A 17,621-nucleotide genomic window follows, 5' to 3' on the forward strand; every position below is an offset into this window, starting at 1 on the left:
CAACACAGTGGTCTCTCTCCTTCTTTTTCTTTGTTTCCAACTTTAAAGTTATGCTATAAAAATAATAACTGCACCTACAAAACACTTCAAACATGTGAGTACAAACAAACAACTGTAGAAGATAGCTTATGCAAAACTCAAGGTACTAGCCACCACAGGTGGAAAATATAATGGAATAACAATACAAATGCAAATTCCTTTATAATGTTCAACATTTCAAATCAAAAGATAACATAATTTTACAGAACTTTACAATAGGTAAAATCGTGCATATATAAGAAGATTGTTATGTTGTTTTAAAACATCAGTCAAAGTCAAAATGATAATTAAATACTTATTAAAACCTTTCTCTACCTTCTGAGTCATAAGAATATTCACCGTTCGAATACAAAAGAGACATCACTCACTATTAGTTCTTTAAAGTTCTTCAATGAAGAACTAAACTATAATAATTATAAACATAGTGAGATGACATATGTTCCTTCATCAGCATCCACCTGTAGATTCCACCTTAAAAACATAGCCAGCATCTGCCCCTTTCTTCTTCTTATTATTATGCTATTTATATAGTGCCATCAAATTCCGCAGCGCTTTACAATGGGTGGACAAACAGACATGTAGTTGTAACCAGACAAGTTGGACACACAGGAACAGAGGGGTTGAGGGCCCTGCTCAATGAGCTTACATGCTAGATGAAGTGGGGTAAAATGACACAAAAGGTAAAGGATAGTATTAGACTAGTGACAGTTGCAGAAGAGGAATCAGTCAGGAGCTATTAACAGTTTAATTGATACGCTTTTATGAAGAAGTGGGTTTTTAACGATTTTTTGAGGGAGTGGAGACTGGGTGAGCATCTAACGGAGGAGGGAAGCGAGTTCCACAGGAATGGTTCAGTCCTCAAGAAATTGAAGGCGAGCATCAGTGGTGGGGGTTCTTACACAAGATGCTACTGAGGAGCTTATCTGTGCTCTAGTAATCTCTTGCATGGATTATTGCATGGATTAGCTCTCTCCTAATAGGTCTTCCCACAAGTCGTATTGCCCCGCTACAGTCTGTAATGAATGCTGCCGCCAGACTGATTTACCTCTCCTGTCGCTCCTCTCACACCTCTCCCCTCTCTCAGCCCTTACATTGGCTTCCTGTATCCTATAGGAGTTAATTCAAGGTACTAATCCACACCTATAAAACACTGACCAATTCTAGCCCCTCCCATATTTCTTCACTGATCCGCAGGTATGCCCCTTCTCATTCTTTCCGCTCTGCCCATGACCTTCTCCTGTCTGCTGCTCGCACCCGTACAGCCAACTCACGCTTGCAGGACGTCTCGCGGGTGGCTCCTTTCCTTTGGAATAGCCTGCCTACGACCATCAAGCTCTCCCCTAGTCTTCAATCTTTTAAAAAGTACCTCAAAACCCATCTCTTTAGGAAAGCTTATAGCCTCCCAGAGTAACCTCTACCTCACATACCTGTCCCTTGCTCTCTCCTAAAGGGCAACACTCTATTCTCTCCTCCAGCTCCGCTTCACTCCACCTTGTTTGATTGCTACCTGTCCTGTTGGGTTTTACGCCTCACCTCCTATAGACTGTAAGCTCGTTGAGCAGGGTCCTCTTTAACCTATTTAAGTTTTTGTAATTGTCTCATTTATTGTTAAATCTCCTCCTTTGATAACATTGTAAAGTGCTACTGAATATGCTGGCGCTATATAAATACCAGTAATAATAATAATAATAATCTTGGAGGATCAGTTCTTGGAGGATCAGTTCTAGTACATCCTGTGTTTGTGCAATATATTAATCATCTTGCTATAGATGGCTTCATTAATGATAAAAGTACATATCTGTATTCCCAGTCATCATTTACTAAATATTAGTATTAAGTATACTTTTGTACCATTCATATAATTTGGACTGCTAATGTAGAGAGGTTTGAAGGTATAAGCAACATATTAAGTAGGATCAAGTCTATAGTAGACATTGATAATGAACGTACAATAAGAAAAAAAATGAACCTTTTTTATTACTGACTTATACGTAAAAAAATATGTTACATGTTGCTATAGGAAGAGGCACACAGTTTAACAAACTGTTACAGACAATCTTAGTTCTGATGCACTTTGCATTGATACAATTTCTGCTTGTTTAGTATTATTTCTAATTTACTTTTTTTTATTTAAACTGTTCTGCTTTGCAGGTGATGAAGTGTTAGAATGGAACGGGAAACCTTTGCCTGGAGCAACAAATGAAGATGTTTACAATATTATTGTACAATCAAAGTCTGAACCACAAGTTGAAATAATTGTTTCAAGGCCCATTGGGTAAGAAACATAGCACAATGTCATTGTTTCAAGGCCCATTGGGTAAGAAACATAGCACAATGTCATACATTTAAAAGAGTTTATATGCATTTTTAACATGAAAACAGAATATTTTTTTTCTGCCACTGTGGATGAGCTATAGAATAACCAGATTTAGGGTGATCTAGTACAACAAAAAAGTTGGCACCACAACTCAAGCCTCCAATATATAGAATAGAAAAGTTGGGATAAAAACTCACCTGGTGATACTCAGTTAAGCATTTAATCATTAAAACTTGTCTTGTTGGTTATGTATTATTATAAGAAAAAACATTAAAGATATATCAACATTTCAGAACACCAAAACATGCAGTAGTTCAAACTGTGCTCCATGATACATGTAGATATACAACAAAATAATATGTAATCGGTGGGGGAAAGGGGACATTTTCAAATTTCACTTCTGCTTGTCTCCCCAGATTAACCAGTAAAATCCACGGGGCTCACATCATATAAGCTGTTTAATGTTTAATTCATTACTCTGCTTCTTTGGGGTTTCAGACTCCTTCACTGAGTTCAGTGCAATGCTAAATAAACACGTCTTCGCTTACGTCAAACTCTCAATCAGTGTGAATTATAAAGTGGAAATTATAAAGTGGAAAATAACCCTTATGTTAAAATATTTCAGGCATCATTAACCTTGTAACTCATGATAAAATGTGGATTGTTGGATTTCCTTGAAAAAATAATTTAATATATAAGTATTTGAGCATATCAATATTGTTATATATGTATTATTGTTGTCTTCCTCTTGTTTATATAACTTAAAAATTACATGCTGTTTAATAGTTCTTTATTGTATCTTATTTCTGTCAATTTTAGTGACATTCCAAGGATTCCAGAGAGTTCTCACCCACCACTAGAATCCAGTAGGTGTTCTGGACAAATTGATTTTTTAATTTTTTTTTATTTAGTATTTTTGCTGTGCAGAGATAAACATACAATTGTGAATTGCCACAACAGCAGGAAGAACAAATAGCATAAAACAGAGCTAACATTTTAAGTGGCAATTATTATGAACATGCACATTTTTAGGGTTATAACATTGCACATAGAACCATGCATAGAAGACAGACAAGGTTTTCTGGCTGAGACTAGTGGTGAATACTTTTAAGTACTAGGCTTGTAAGAATTGGTGTAGAGTTCCTGGCATGGTCTGATTAGGCAGAAGAGAGTTTTAACCTCGGGTTTAGGACGTAACTATAATATGCTGTTCTACCTTACGAGTACACAAATTATCAGTTGCAGGGTGAGTGCAGTTCGAGTCCGGGTGTCTCTGGCCAGTGTCTCTGGGTGAGTGCCCTTTAGCTTCAGCCGATGCCCCTGGGTGGCATGTTTGTTGATCAGCCAAAGATAGCTTCATTCCTGGGTCGGGTACCCCTCCAGCCCCAGGTCTGGATGAGAGCCGGCATCCTTGTTCCATTGACTCGGGTACTACCAGTGTCCGAGCCTGTCCCTGTAGTGGGGTGGACGGAGGGTGTAGGTGTTGTGCGCTTCTGCTTGCTGATCGTCTTTCGTCCTTGTGAGCCCTGTGTGGCTCTCAGCCTGGGAGGGCAGCCATTTGGATGCTTGCTTGCTGTCTTCTTTGATGTGCCCGGAGTAGGTCCCTGCGCCTCCGGTCATCCGCTATGTCCTGCTCTTTTCCTGTGCCCAGTCGTGATGCGCCTCTGGAGCCTGAGCCAGAATCGGGCAAAAATCTGGTCGAGCCGTTTCAGGGCTTCGGTGACCTGGTCGCGGGGATCATCCTGGTGGGCACTCTCAGCACGTGTGTCGCAATGGTGGACGTCTGCCATTTTGGGATCCCGGAGCCGGTCACTACAGTATTCTCGCTTGGTGAGTGTCCGTAGGCATGATAGGTCAGTTCCGAGGGGACCGGGATATCCCCCACCGGTGTCTGCGGACCCAGTCCAGAAGTTCAGCTCGGGAAGATCGGCCGCTTCTCCCCCACCTCTCTCCCGGTAGGCCGCAACAGGACTCCCCGGTCTTTTCAGGTTGTAAGTGCGCAGGTTGCTTGCCCTGGGGATCCCCTGCCTTCGGGAACGCTTGGCTTAGGTCGCTTTGGTCGGTTAAACGGGTTTAATACCCTGTTTTCTTAGCTTAGTATAGGAGCTCTAGTTTTGCACGTCTTGCTCCCTTGAAGGTCAGGCCCCGCCCCCCAAATTGAATTTTTTAATGGGTTTTAGATTTTTATGATTTGGAGTTCTGCCAACAGGAAGCTTAGCAGGTTAATGCTTAATGTTTACCTCCCAGAGAGCACTTCCTGTCAGTCTGGCCAGGTACAGGAAACTGAAACTCCAGTACCCTGGTCCGCTCCGCTCTGCTCCGCTCAACCACGCTACACAGTGTGCGCTTCCCTGCTGACGGTCACTCGAATCTTGCGCCCCCAGAGCCGGTGCACCCTAAGGCGGCCGCCTGTGCTGCCTTATGGACATGACGACCCTGAGTGTGGCCTGCATTACCACGCAAAGTACATTATATGGTTATAACCAGGCAATAGTACTTACATAGAAATTATGTAGAAAAGTACCACTGTCAACTTTGAATATTATTGCCTTACCTTTTTGACTGCCAATATTATTTTTGTATCATCTTCACAATTGACCTATTCATACTTTTCTAAATATTTTATCTTAAATGCTAGGTTCCAGTTCTTTTGAATCTCAAAAGATGGATCGGCCTTCCATATCTGTTATTTCTCCAACTAGTCCTGGAGCTCTAAAAGATGCACCTCAGGTCTTGCCAGGACAACTGTCTGTAAGTGTTTTTAAACGTTATTTTTTTTACATTTAGCCTAATCATTTGTTATTTTATAGAATATATCACTGTAGAAGTAACTTTGTTCCAACACAAAAAGAGTATCTGTCCATTCCCATTCAACAGAGTGAATTAGTGGCAGAAATATATTATGCCTATCTGTTTTCTTAAAATTCTCCAGAATTAGCAGCACTGGCACAGGAAGCACTTCTAGTAGACGTCTGAGGTAAAACATGGAAAAATTACAGCATATTAATGTGGCCACAGTATATTAAGTGCATTAAAGTTGTATTGGTGCCCTAAGTGTCCCAGAACACAGGCGTTTTATCTATCAACCTGTCCTTCCTCTTGAGTCCCTTTACCCCACCTCCCCCTGTGTAAACGCATATGAACCTTATATGAAACCTTTATATTGGATATTGCCCTTGTATAATTGTAAAGCAATGAAAAATATGTTGGCATTATATACATGCTAACAATAAAAACTATAAAAATAATATCTTCATAACTTCACACAAAGGCGGCCAAAGTACAATTCATTTCAAAAAACCTGCACAAACAGAGTTTAACTCCTCTGTTAAACTTTGTTACACTCTGTTAAACTTTGTTACACCTCCGTTATTTGAGTGTCATTAACCAGCCTGAACCTAGAGTTCTGGGCTTGCTAAAGTCAATTCGGTGAAAATTTATCGCACACTATGTAATTCATTGGCTGAGAGCAGTCAGCTGACACTCTCAGCCAGTGAATGGAGACGGCATTGACTGTCAGATTCTGCAGAAAGTGGAAGCAGACCACCAAACCACCAGGGAGCCTCAGAGCTCCCTCAGACTGTTGCTAAACAGCTAACCCCATTCATTTACTTTTACTGAGGTCCAAAAATGGTCAGACAACTATAAATCAAAAAGTTACAGATAGTTCTATGTCGTACATACAGGATGAAATACACTTGTACGGCATGACCCTGTTTGTACAGGAAAATACTTTTACAAATCCCCTGTTGTTTTACACCTTTTACCTTTAATAGGGGCCTGGTTACAAAAGAACCATAGCAGGTGTAAAACTGATCTCTTTGCGCTGAGATCAGCCGCTGCAATGCCAGAGTAACCCCTAAAAAATCAACTTGCTTCAGTTTCCTCTACACTCATAGAAGCTGCCCAATACTAATATAATATAATATAATATATATATATATATATATATATATATATATATGAATCTGAATATCTAAATCACATAAACTAAACACAAAACACAAAACACAAAACACAAAAATACGTTTTAAATAAAGCAATGCGTTTTCTTTCACTGTGATATTTTTGTCAGAAAAGAATTGTGACCTTTATATTTTTACATTGTACTTTTGGCTTAAGGACAAAATCCATTTCTTACTGTGCTTAAGCATGTTTCATTCTTCTTTTAACAAACACAATAGCGCTTAATGGGTTATACAACATGAATGTTCCCATTGTAGTATGAACATAATGTTTGTTAGTAGAATTTCCTTTTAAGTGTAGGGTCCATGCCCTGGGAGGAGAAAGAAAATTGACTTTTGTGATTACACATTGGACAAGACTTCTATGCTGTTTAGAAATAAGTTATATTTATATAACCTATTTTCTACAAAATCCTTTTTTTTAATTTACAAGTCCAGAATGGTAGCTAAACTTTTGACATTGTTATCATGTTACTCTACATACTGTGACAATGTTCTACATATTTTTGTAGTTTTTTCATTAAACTGGTGTTGATGAAGAATCATAATGTCAATACTGGAAAATCTTGTCTTTAAAAAAGCAAATGCATCTTAATAGCTCATCAATGTTTCATTTTATATCTTACATGTTATAAAAGGTCAGTCTTAGGCTGTTGATTGATTTTTAAAAAGCATACAGTACCAACATTTTTACACAAAATAACACCGGGAAGGATATTTGGTAATTGGTATTACAACTGGTGCTAATTTTGTTTGGGTTGCCAAACATTAATTTTTCTATTTTTACAAAAGCATTTAACCTTTTTTTTTTACCTACTGTAATGTTAATAGATGACATGCATTCTGCTGATGTTGCCACAGACCAGATCTAAAAAAAAAAAAATATATATATATAGCGCGGGATCTGTAAGACCTTGAAATAGTGTGAGCTCACCCACCACCATGACTCATATATATCCCCAGGATATCATCAGGAGTGGAGAGAGGCTTGCAAATTACCCTACCCCCACCAGAAAAAAAAGACTAATAGGTATCCACATTTATGAAAATGACTTGACGATTTGTCCCTTCTCTTCCCTCCACCCTTTATGTGGTGAAGGATAACTAAACACAGGTAGTAACCCAACAAATGGTCTGAATACTGTTAGGGCCAGAGGGTCCCCAAGTTATCTGGCTTCCGTGCCTATAACTTACTATGCTGCCCCAAACAAGGGAGTGCCCAGGAACAAGTTAATGCCCAGACTTCTTATCCCAAGTTGAAAATAGTTCTCCACTCCCTGAGTGGCCAAAGCTCCTTAAACCCCAGATGTGTACTATGCACCTCATAATGAATGCCAGCCAACCCTTCCATTTAAATAAATCTTCACTGTAATAAGTGGGCGGTCTAGTGTAATGATCTAAAAAAATAGGTTTGATTTACCATCGGACACCTTGTTTGAGAAACATAAAAAGACAAAACAACAAATTAAAACATTTATATACCCCTGGAGCAGCTCTAATTTGTGTCTTGCTTTTAAAGCCTACCAATGACAGACCATTCCCCTGGAAGTCTCCCACAAGATTCATATCTTTAAAGCAGCATAGTGGCTGTAAATGTATTTTTTTTTAATCCTAGATTTTTAGGCTGTAGATGAGAACTTCAAGTAAAAAATATCAGAATATAAGTTAAATAGACTTTAGTGCAGTTTGTTTATTCATTAGAATACTCCTTTTACTTAGTATCTTTATAAATGGAAGTGAGCTGAGCTCTTCCCTGACCTGTGGAATTGAGGGGTGCAATGAAGAGACCTTGTGCTGACTCCCCCATGTCTCTCCATGTGCGGTCGGGTGGGGGGTTAATTATGGCATTCCCAATCCATAATTAACCTTTCACCTGCCAGCAATAGGTGACGGACATGGGTGGGAGGTCGCCCAATATTAAACTAATTTATTTAATGTCACAGTCCAGAAGATTGGGGAAACTAAACGACAGGCAGCTTAACAGCACCAATGTCACTAAAGCACACGTTCTTACTTTTACTTTAACAATATCAATACCATCTATCTTTCAACTGTGTTCATTCACAGAGAGAGTCAGCAGACACCATTCATCAAATTAATTCCATCCAAAGTTGAGCAAGTTGATTTTGCTAACGTGGAAGGCAAACTGTCGCTTTATCGATATCTGTGAGGAGAGACCATATGCAGGCAATACTTGCAATGCCTGATTATCCAGCATAGTGCAATGCACTGAGGTAGTACAAGTGTGCACAAATGGTCGCAGGAAGTGCAGATTGCTGCACACTGATGTCCATTTGGTGCCCAAGTGAGGAACATTAGAGGTGCACAATAAGTAGAACAACCCCTTTTTTCTCATTATGTCAGAATTCATGTATGGAAGACAGTGGGCATCAGGATAGTATTTCATATGTCTGAAAAGTGAATGTGTGCATATATATATGTGTGTGGACATTTCTGCAATGCAAGGGTTGAAGACAGCTTATCGGTTATCATGTATTTTGTAATTTTACAACTCAAAATAAAGTTAATTTGTAAATCAATTGTGATAACGGTATGCAAAATAATAATGAAGGTGATAGGTGAATATTTTTTCTTCAAAATCTGTATAGAAAGTAATACTGGTTTAGTTAGATAAATGGAAAAAAAAATAATTATTGCTATAGTCTTTCACTTAATATATTTCCTATCCTTTATTTTAGGTAAAATTGTTATATGACAAAGTGGGACATCAATTAACTGTAAATGTGCTGCAAGCAATAGACCTGCCACCAAGGTCAGATGGACGGCCGAGGAATCCTTATGTAAAGTTGTACTTTCTTCCGGATAGAAGGTAAAGTCGTTCAATGTTTGCAGTGTACAATAATGGACTTTTCCAATTTAACAGTATTACAATAAGTTTGCATATCAGTGCTAGTAAATTGAAATTGTACAATGGTTATTAGAGATTTCAGCTGAAATGTTAACGTGTTTTCCAGTCACATAGTGCCCCCTGCTGAATCAAAGAAAGGTGCTTTAAGAACTGTAAGGAACCTGCAATTGTTTGGTTTTTTTCTTCTCTTTCTTAAAATCCTGTATGTCAAGCACAGCTGAACTGACCCACCAGGGTACCCTGAAATTTACGGGTTAGTCGGGGCATCTGGGGCTGACAGTACTTTACACATAACATATATTATTTATTTTTCCCTTCCTTGGACTTAGCGTTGGGGGACTGATGCAGAAAGTTAACTGGGTGGCTGCATTGGAGCTACCAGTCCCACGGACTCTGTGTGTCAGTGTGTGTCATTAAGCTTGTATGTGTTGAGCCTGTGTAATTTATTCATGTGGAACATGCTTTTTAGTACATATATATATATATATATATATATATATATTTGCCGCAATGATGCCATTGATGCACTGATGCAGATATGCTGATGTCAGCATGGGCAAGGAGGATTACCCTGCTTAGGGAAGAGTCCCCAGGGCCACTCACAACAGAAAGTGGAAGGCCTAGAGGTTGGGTGTTACAGCACTATAACACCCTTGGATTATCTGGAGCGGCTGCAGGTAAGTATATTTTCACACAGCACAAAAATATAAAAAATACAAACCACTATGTGAGATGATGAATTATAGGGCTTGAATAATTTTTTTCCAGGCCTGCTTTCTGTTCCTAGTCCTGCCATGGTATTGAGTTTGTCAAAAGGCCTGGAATTTAAGGCATTTCATTGTCTTCTATGATCACATGGTTACTACTCCTGTGGTCACTTAGTGTAGACAAATCGCAACCTGCAACAAATCAATTTAATGGACAATTACACACCCCAAACAAATTCTGTGCAATATAGCAATCTGAAACATTTTAGTAAAGTCAGCTCAACAGAGTATTGTTGTTTATCTTTATAGCAAACTAAATATCTAGCTAAATCATTGTTTAAAAAAATCATTTGAACGTTTAACCATTTTATTGCTATGGGCAGTGGCGGCTGGTGAGGTTTAAATGTGGAGAAGTGCTTGGCAATGCCCTAGATTCTGATGATTATTTACTTGTTGGGTTATGTTCATTTAACCCAGTGGCTGAACTAAAGTATGAAGAGCCCTGGTGCAGGGAGTATTTTTGGTCCCCTCATCACAAGGTAGGTACCCATCTGTCATACAACTCCGCAATGCTTTGCCAGCTGGAGATCTAAAATGTGCCCCCCTTGCAGGGTTGTATTTAGCACCAAGCAGTGTTTGTGTGTTTGAATGTAAGCATGTTTTTGTATGGAGTATGTTTGCGTGAATGTAGGGGTGTATTTGTGTGTAGTTTTGTGTTTTATGTACAGTTTCCATATGAAATCAGTAGTTTACTTGTGTGTAGTGTTTGCCTTTGAATGTAGGGGTGTGTCTGTACATTGTGTTGGTGTTTGAATGCAGAGGCGTATTTGTGCATAGCATTGGTGTTTGAATGCTGAGATGTATGCATATATACACTGCCACACACATAGATACACACACATGCAGATTCAGACACACACTGACACACATGCAGATACACACACTGACACATATAGAGATACGCAGACACACATGTACACATATGTAGATACATAGACACACATATACAAACAAATACACAGACATACAGGGGCACACACTGACATACAAGCAGATACACAGACACACACCACTGACATACATACAGGTACACAGAATGACACACATACAGATACACAGACATACATATACTAACAAAGACACACAGGTACACATGACTGCACACATTCAGATGCACTGACATACAGATACACACAATGATACTCATACAGATACAAGAACTGACACGCATACAGATCCAAACACACACACTTACACAAATACACAGACATAGACAGATACACAGGTGCACACACTGACACATATAGATACACAGACACACAGGTGCACACACTGACATACATACAAATACACAGACACACAGATACACATGTAGATACACAGTCATATAGGTGCACACACACACACAATGTAACCAACCTCCTGTTTCCTACCTTTTAGGTGTAGGACGGTGGCTTTCTTGGGGTCCAATCTGCTGGTGGAGGCTGTTGGGAGTCAGAGACTCTCCCAGTCCAAGCATCCCTCCATTCTGCTTCTCCAACTGGATGAAAGTGACAACATTCTCACTTCCTCCCAGTGCTGCCATTATTAAAGTGGCCCGTTTGTACTGTCAAAGTTCTGCAGTGCACTACTGGGCCCCTGAAGACACATGCCCATCAGGTGTCCCTAAGTGCATAGGGAGCCCTATGGCCCCCCTCAGCGTGCAGACCTTGGTGCTCAACCCCAGACTCAATGAGAGGTTATGACCTTTTAATCAAAATAGATCTGTAGATATATGGAAAACAACTGTGAGGTCTCTGCCCAAGAGAATGGGACATTCAAAAATACTCCAAATGTTTGACACGATTAGATTTTTTTTTAAAATTCAAAATCATGTACCTATTGACCTGCCTGTTCTGACCAGGGGTGTGCACACACCTTGCTTTGCAATGTGCTGATCAGGTCTCTGGCACGCATATGGTTAAAAGCCATTGGCATGTCTTAGATATTTGTTGATTCACTATATAAAAGCAAACTGTGTACTTGTAACTTACAGCCTTAGCACCAACTCTACCTCAAATTACATCTGCCAGTTATATTTGTTTTATTTCTGATCTGGGAAGTTATGTAGATACCATAAACTGGGTCTCTGAAAAAAATGTAATTAGGTTTAACATCCAAATTGGGTATATATTTTTCATTTAACATGAATTTCTCTTGTTATTTGGCTTGGTATTCAAATAACGGATCTCCAGTTTATATCAGATTACAGCTCCCGTGGACCTGTAAAACACAAAACCATTCATTGGTTCGGAAAGATCTTTGGAATTGATAGTATCAGATTTCTTCTGTCATAACAGTTTATTCTGAACACAGGGATCTGCCAACAATTATACGCAATGCAATGTGTCACACTATTACATGTGATTTTATGTGAACTCATTGATTTCCAATCTGATACTTTGATAGTTAAAGGACCATTCCACCCCAGCTTGCCGAACTACATTTATTTTATCAGGATTATTTATAGTAATTAGAAGTGAATTCATAGTGAATTTTAAATTTAATGCCAGAATAGTTGAAGGGAGAATTTTCCAAGTCAGCTATGTTCCAATTCAACTACATTGGCTTAAATTTTAAATTCAGTTTGAGTTCACCTTGATTTCTCAGTTAAGTGCATAGACACTATATAGAGACAATAGGAATTTTCCAATATTACAAATATAATTTACAGCTTTCGTTTAGAGAACTAGACATTTGAAAGAAATTAGCGAGACAATGTCAGTATTTGCTACATTTATTAAAAAACATACATATAAGAAATTATACATTAATAGGATATAATGTATTTTTTAAAATTCTTTCTGACAGAGGGCATCATTAACAAACATTTTATTTTTATTTTATTTTTTTAGTTATTTATTTTAGTATTTGCTGTATATTAATTTGTTGGTAGTCTTTGCTCCAGGTACCACTGTCAAGGAAAATTATGTATTAAATAATTTTATCCGAATCATCACTAGATGGCAGTATTTAACTGCTTTCAACATTCTATTTCATGCAGTGACAAAAGTAAAAGGAGGACCAAAACAGTGAAGAAAAGCTTGGAACCAAAATGGAACCAGACATTTGTATATACCCATGTGCATCGCAGAGACTTTAGAGAACGAATGTTAGAAATAACAGTATGGGACCAGCCAAGAGTGCAAGAGGAAGAAAGCGAGTTTCTTGGCGAGGTAAAATTAACCCCTATAACACTGTACAATCACAGCATGTCAAATCTAACCTCTTTTTTTAAAGAATATAGTGCAAATGGACACAGAAATGGTATTAAAATTATTTGTAAACGGAAAATATTGTTTTAAGAAACATTCCAGAAAATATAACAATTTAATTGAAATAAGTTGATATGGTTCCAGGAGGTCCCTTACTGTGGCTTACTTATAGGGATTTCCCCTCTACTTCTGCTTTTCTGAGATTCTTCAAAACAGGAAACCTTAGCTGAGAGGGTCAGATGATGCTCTAAGCCAGGGGTCCTCAAACTCCGGCCCCCAGATGTTGCTGAACTACAACTCCAATGATTCTCTGGCTATCTATGTAATTCAAAGAATCATGGGAGTTGTAGTTCAGCAACATCTGGGGGGGGGGGGGGGGAGATTGAGGACCCCTGCTCTAAGCCAATAACTGGCTCCCCATACATAAAAATGGCTTGAGAAAATATGTAAGTTTCTCAAGATTTTTTGAGCACTAAAAAGAGCTGGAGAGAAGACTTTGGAGTTAACAGTAAAACCCCAAAAACTAAGCTGGCATCAAGTGGTTATGCTGCCCAGAGATTCTCTTTAAACCAATGACATAAACGTCTTTAACACAATGTTTTGTGTTACATACTTAAAGGAACACTAAAGTCACCAGCAACTACAGCTTAATGTGGTGGTTCAGGTGTCTATCTCCTGTCCCTACAGGCTTTTCAATTTAAATTATTATTATTATTATTATTATTGCCATTTATATTATGCCAACAGATTCTGTAGTTCTCTACAATATTATGAGAGGGGGGATAAATAGGACAATTACAAGAAAACTAACATGAACGATAGTTTGAAGAGGACCCTGCTCAAATGAGCTTACAGTCTATAGGAGGTGGGGTATAAAACACATTAGGACAGGAAATAGCAATCAAATAAGTTGGGAGTGAAGCAGAGCTGGAGGGAAGAGTAAAGTGCTGCCCTTTAGGAGAGGTTACTCTGGGAGGCTACCTGAGGCAGCAACATGTCCCACGTCGCTGCCTGCTCCTCCCCCGCCGCTCCACCTTCTGCCTACGTTGGCCGGTGGGCGATAGACAGCCACTAGGGGAGGACTTAACCCTGCAAGGTAATTATTGCAGTTTATAAAAAACTGCAATAATTACACTTGCAGGGTTAAGGGTAGTGGGAGTTGGCACCCAGACCACTCCAATGGGCAGAAGTGGTCTGGGTGCCTACAGTGTCACTTTAAGTAAATCCCTTGTACTCTTTACTATCCAGTCATTTATGAAGTTATGAAGGTGTTAGAAATGAAAGTCATTCACTATATTAGAGTGGACCTGTCATCTGATTTTTATTTAGATATTTAGATAGCCTGTATTTTTACTTTGATTTTGAACTGATAAGAACTGCAAAACAAAATTTAATATACAAAAAAAAACTTTACCCATCTAACTTTTTGGTTACAAATTGAGATCCAAACTCCAAACTCTCCGTTTACCCATCTCAAATCTCACTTGCCCTAACTCTGCAACCAGGACCGGTGCTAGGATTTTTAGTTACACAGGCGAAGATGCATTTTGGTGCCCCCCACCCTCGTTTAAAATAAGGTTCATACAAACACAGAAATAATCATACAGAGACATACAGACACAGACAGAGACATTCAAACAAAATCACCCGTGTAACAAAGTGATTGAAAAAAACTTAACTTCTGGGTACACAGCTCCCAAGGTTATTTCCCAGTTGATAACCGTTTAGTAGAATAGTATAAGTGATAGGATATTTTAGGGATTCTGCTGGTGTACCTAGAATAGAGGATAAAACATAGTGCAAATATTGTTTGATACTCAAAGATAATGTACTGATATATATGCACTCACAAATTCCAAATGGTTTAGCGTTTAAAGGGTGCCTCCCCATGATATGGATGGGGGGTGTCAATCAGTGTCCCTCCTCGAGTGGTAGCCAATGGGGAATCAGGGTCAGCAAGATGATCCAAACAAACTCCGACCAAAAGAATCCTTCCAAGGCAATTTTTTCACTCATAAAATCAGGAGGTGTACAAAATAAATAAAAACAAATATAAAATAGAACAGGTCACCGGTCCTACGCGTTTCGTCCTTGTGCAAAAGGACTTCCTCAGGGACCTTTTTAGTAAAACCAGCAGTAACATGTACAATGGCTGACAATGGCATCCTAAAAAACGCTAACACATAAAATCTTATATAGGGCTAGTCCCTCCAAGTCATTGGTGGAATAGTGGGTGTCTTCTTTCTTCTAAATTTCATTCGTTGCCCGGTATCTTTCTTCAGGTGTAGGTTTTTACCGAAGATTTCAGCTCCCTCTCGTGTAGTTTTCTATCATTTCCGCATACGTCACGCGTTGCGTTCTGGTCACGTGACCCGTATGCGTTCCACACTCGAAAAAATAACATGGCCGTGCGTTCCACCATAAAAAGGAATAAGTCCGTTTATTACTTGTGCATATTGATGGTGCTTGAGAATCTAAACGAAAGGGCTGTTAAATATTGCGCACAAAATACCCATAATACTGGTAAAATCATTAATATATCCTCTATATCTCATAACATAAATTGAAAACAAAATTAAAATTGAATGCAACAACTTCCTATCCAAGTGTGCATACAAATATAATTCTAAAGCTATATATCACAAATTCTTATATCACATACCATTAGTAATTTTATGGCAAGACAGGAGGCTTCATATTTGCTTATCTTTCTTTACTGAAACTCCCAGCAGCAAAGAAACAGTTAACAGCAGTGTAAAAAAGTTTAACCAATCAGAGTGCATCACAGCAATATAAACTGTCATCAGGCTCCTCCCAATTCCTCTTTCTTTGCTGCTTAGCCTCCCAGGTGAGTCTATTCTAATTATACTCCTATTTATGCTCAATTTTTATATATATTTATATGAGTATATTACTTTAATATTATATATATTTATTCATTTACTTATTCTAGTATTTTCTCAGCCTTTCTGTGCTTTTACACACTGCTTAGGTGACATGGGCTGACTCCCCAGTCAACCTATAAACACAATTGCCTCTCTTATTTTTTCTACCATACTTGTATTCTTATACTCTTTGTTTAACTGACACACTTTCCCCGCAAGCGCCCGGCATTTTGCCGGTCCGCTCCGCTCAGTTTTTTTCCCTCACACACTTCGTGTGTTGCCTTGCGTCTCCATAGAGACGTTTCCCGCCCTTTTCTTTCTGCGGCCATTTCTATTTACCTTTTCCCGGGCTTCCTCTCAGCGCCATCTTGCGGAAATTTTATGCGCGGCGGTTCACTCGCATTTCAGCTCCCACTGCAGAACAACGACCCAGCTGTTCGGTAAGTACTTTTTATCCCTTAAAGCCCCAGACCTTTTTATTTTAAATCATTAAGGATACATACTCAAAATTTCCCCTTTTCTTGACAGGTTTTTTCAACTTAAAAAAATCCTTGCTTGATACTGAGGGTGAACCCCTCAAGCCTTTATTCAGAGGGTGACCCCCTCTAGCCTTCCTTCAAGGGTGACCCCCTTTTTCTGCCTCTATACAGGGTAATCCCTATTTGATGACACAGGCACATACCTGTTATTTGATTTTGGACATTTCATTGTCCTTCCTCTCTGGGTGAACCCCATTGATGTATTGTGGATGAACCCCACTGTTACAAAAATTACTTTTCTGTATAAGTCCACCGCCTCATTGTAATTAGTTTGTCTGCATACCAAAATTAAAAATAATTAAAAATAATAAAAATTAAAAAAAAAAAAAAAATAATAATTTTAAACTATATATATTTATTGTATATTATATTATTCTCTTTGTGGTGACCCCACTGTTATTGACATTATGTCTGATGTGCCAGAACCAGCAGTTTCTGCCGAACTTAAGGCTTGGCTATTCAATGCCATCACTGAATCCATTCCTAAAGCTTTAGCGGCTTTCAGCGAGCAGACAATACCAGCCCCTACGGCGGCCTTTACCCAACTCTCAGATTCCGAAGATTCTCACACTTCGGAACATGAAGGAGCCCCTCGCAAACGCCCTTGGAAGGGCGATAGCGCCACCGCCGGTAAAGGCAAAGCGCCCGCTAAACACCCTAAAGTGCCCTATTCAAAACCCAAACATGATAAATTTGACGCATTTGAGGGTTCTACCTCTGATTTTAACCTCCAAGCATTAGACGAATACTACGCAGAACACTCTGATACTGAGGCTCCGCCTCATAAGACATTCCGAGACCTTTATCCATCCGATTCTGCAACTAATGAACCCCTCATACCTCTAGAGGAACTCCAATCGGAGTCTGACCCCATAGATACCTTATTTGACACCTCTGGACGCCCTCTATTTGACCCCAGGTGCATTAAGCACCCTAGATCGGCCGAATGGACACCCCCAGACCACATTGCCAAATACTGTAGAATGTGGCTCCGTCGGCCTTTAGAAAAAGAGGTAAGAGCCAAATTAAGGGCTGAATGCCCACGC

General features: G+C 39.1%; 1 protein-coding gene across 2 annotated transcripts in view; it reads left to right on the forward strand.

Annotated features, from left to right (window-relative positions):
- The window catches only part of RIMS1 (regulating synaptic membrane exocytosis 1), a 453,058-nt gene that overhangs the window by 229,145 nt on the left and 206,292 nt on the right, over positions 1-17,621 (forward strand). For both annotated transcript variants that reach the window (XM_063442984.1, XM_063442985.1), the window contains 5 exons: positions 2,191-2,314; positions 3,176-3,222; positions 4,995-5,107; positions 9,021-9,151; positions 12,941-13,112. In XM_063442984.1, the coding sequence (XP_063299054.1) occupies positions 2,191-2,314; positions 3,176-3,222; positions 4,995-5,107; positions 9,021-9,151; positions 12,941-13,112 (587 nt within the window). The remainder of the gene's footprint in view (positions 1-2,190; positions 2,315-3,175; positions 3,223-4,994; positions 5,108-9,020; positions 9,152-12,940; positions 13,113-17,621) is intronic.

This window comes from Pelobates fuscus, chromosome 2, assembly GCF_036172605.1.
Source record: "Pelobates fuscus isolate aPelFus1 chromosome 2, aPelFus1.pri, whole genome shotgun sequence".
Lineage (NCBI taxonomy): Eukaryota > Metazoa > Chordata > Amphibia > Anura > Pelobatidae > Pelobates > Pelobates fuscus.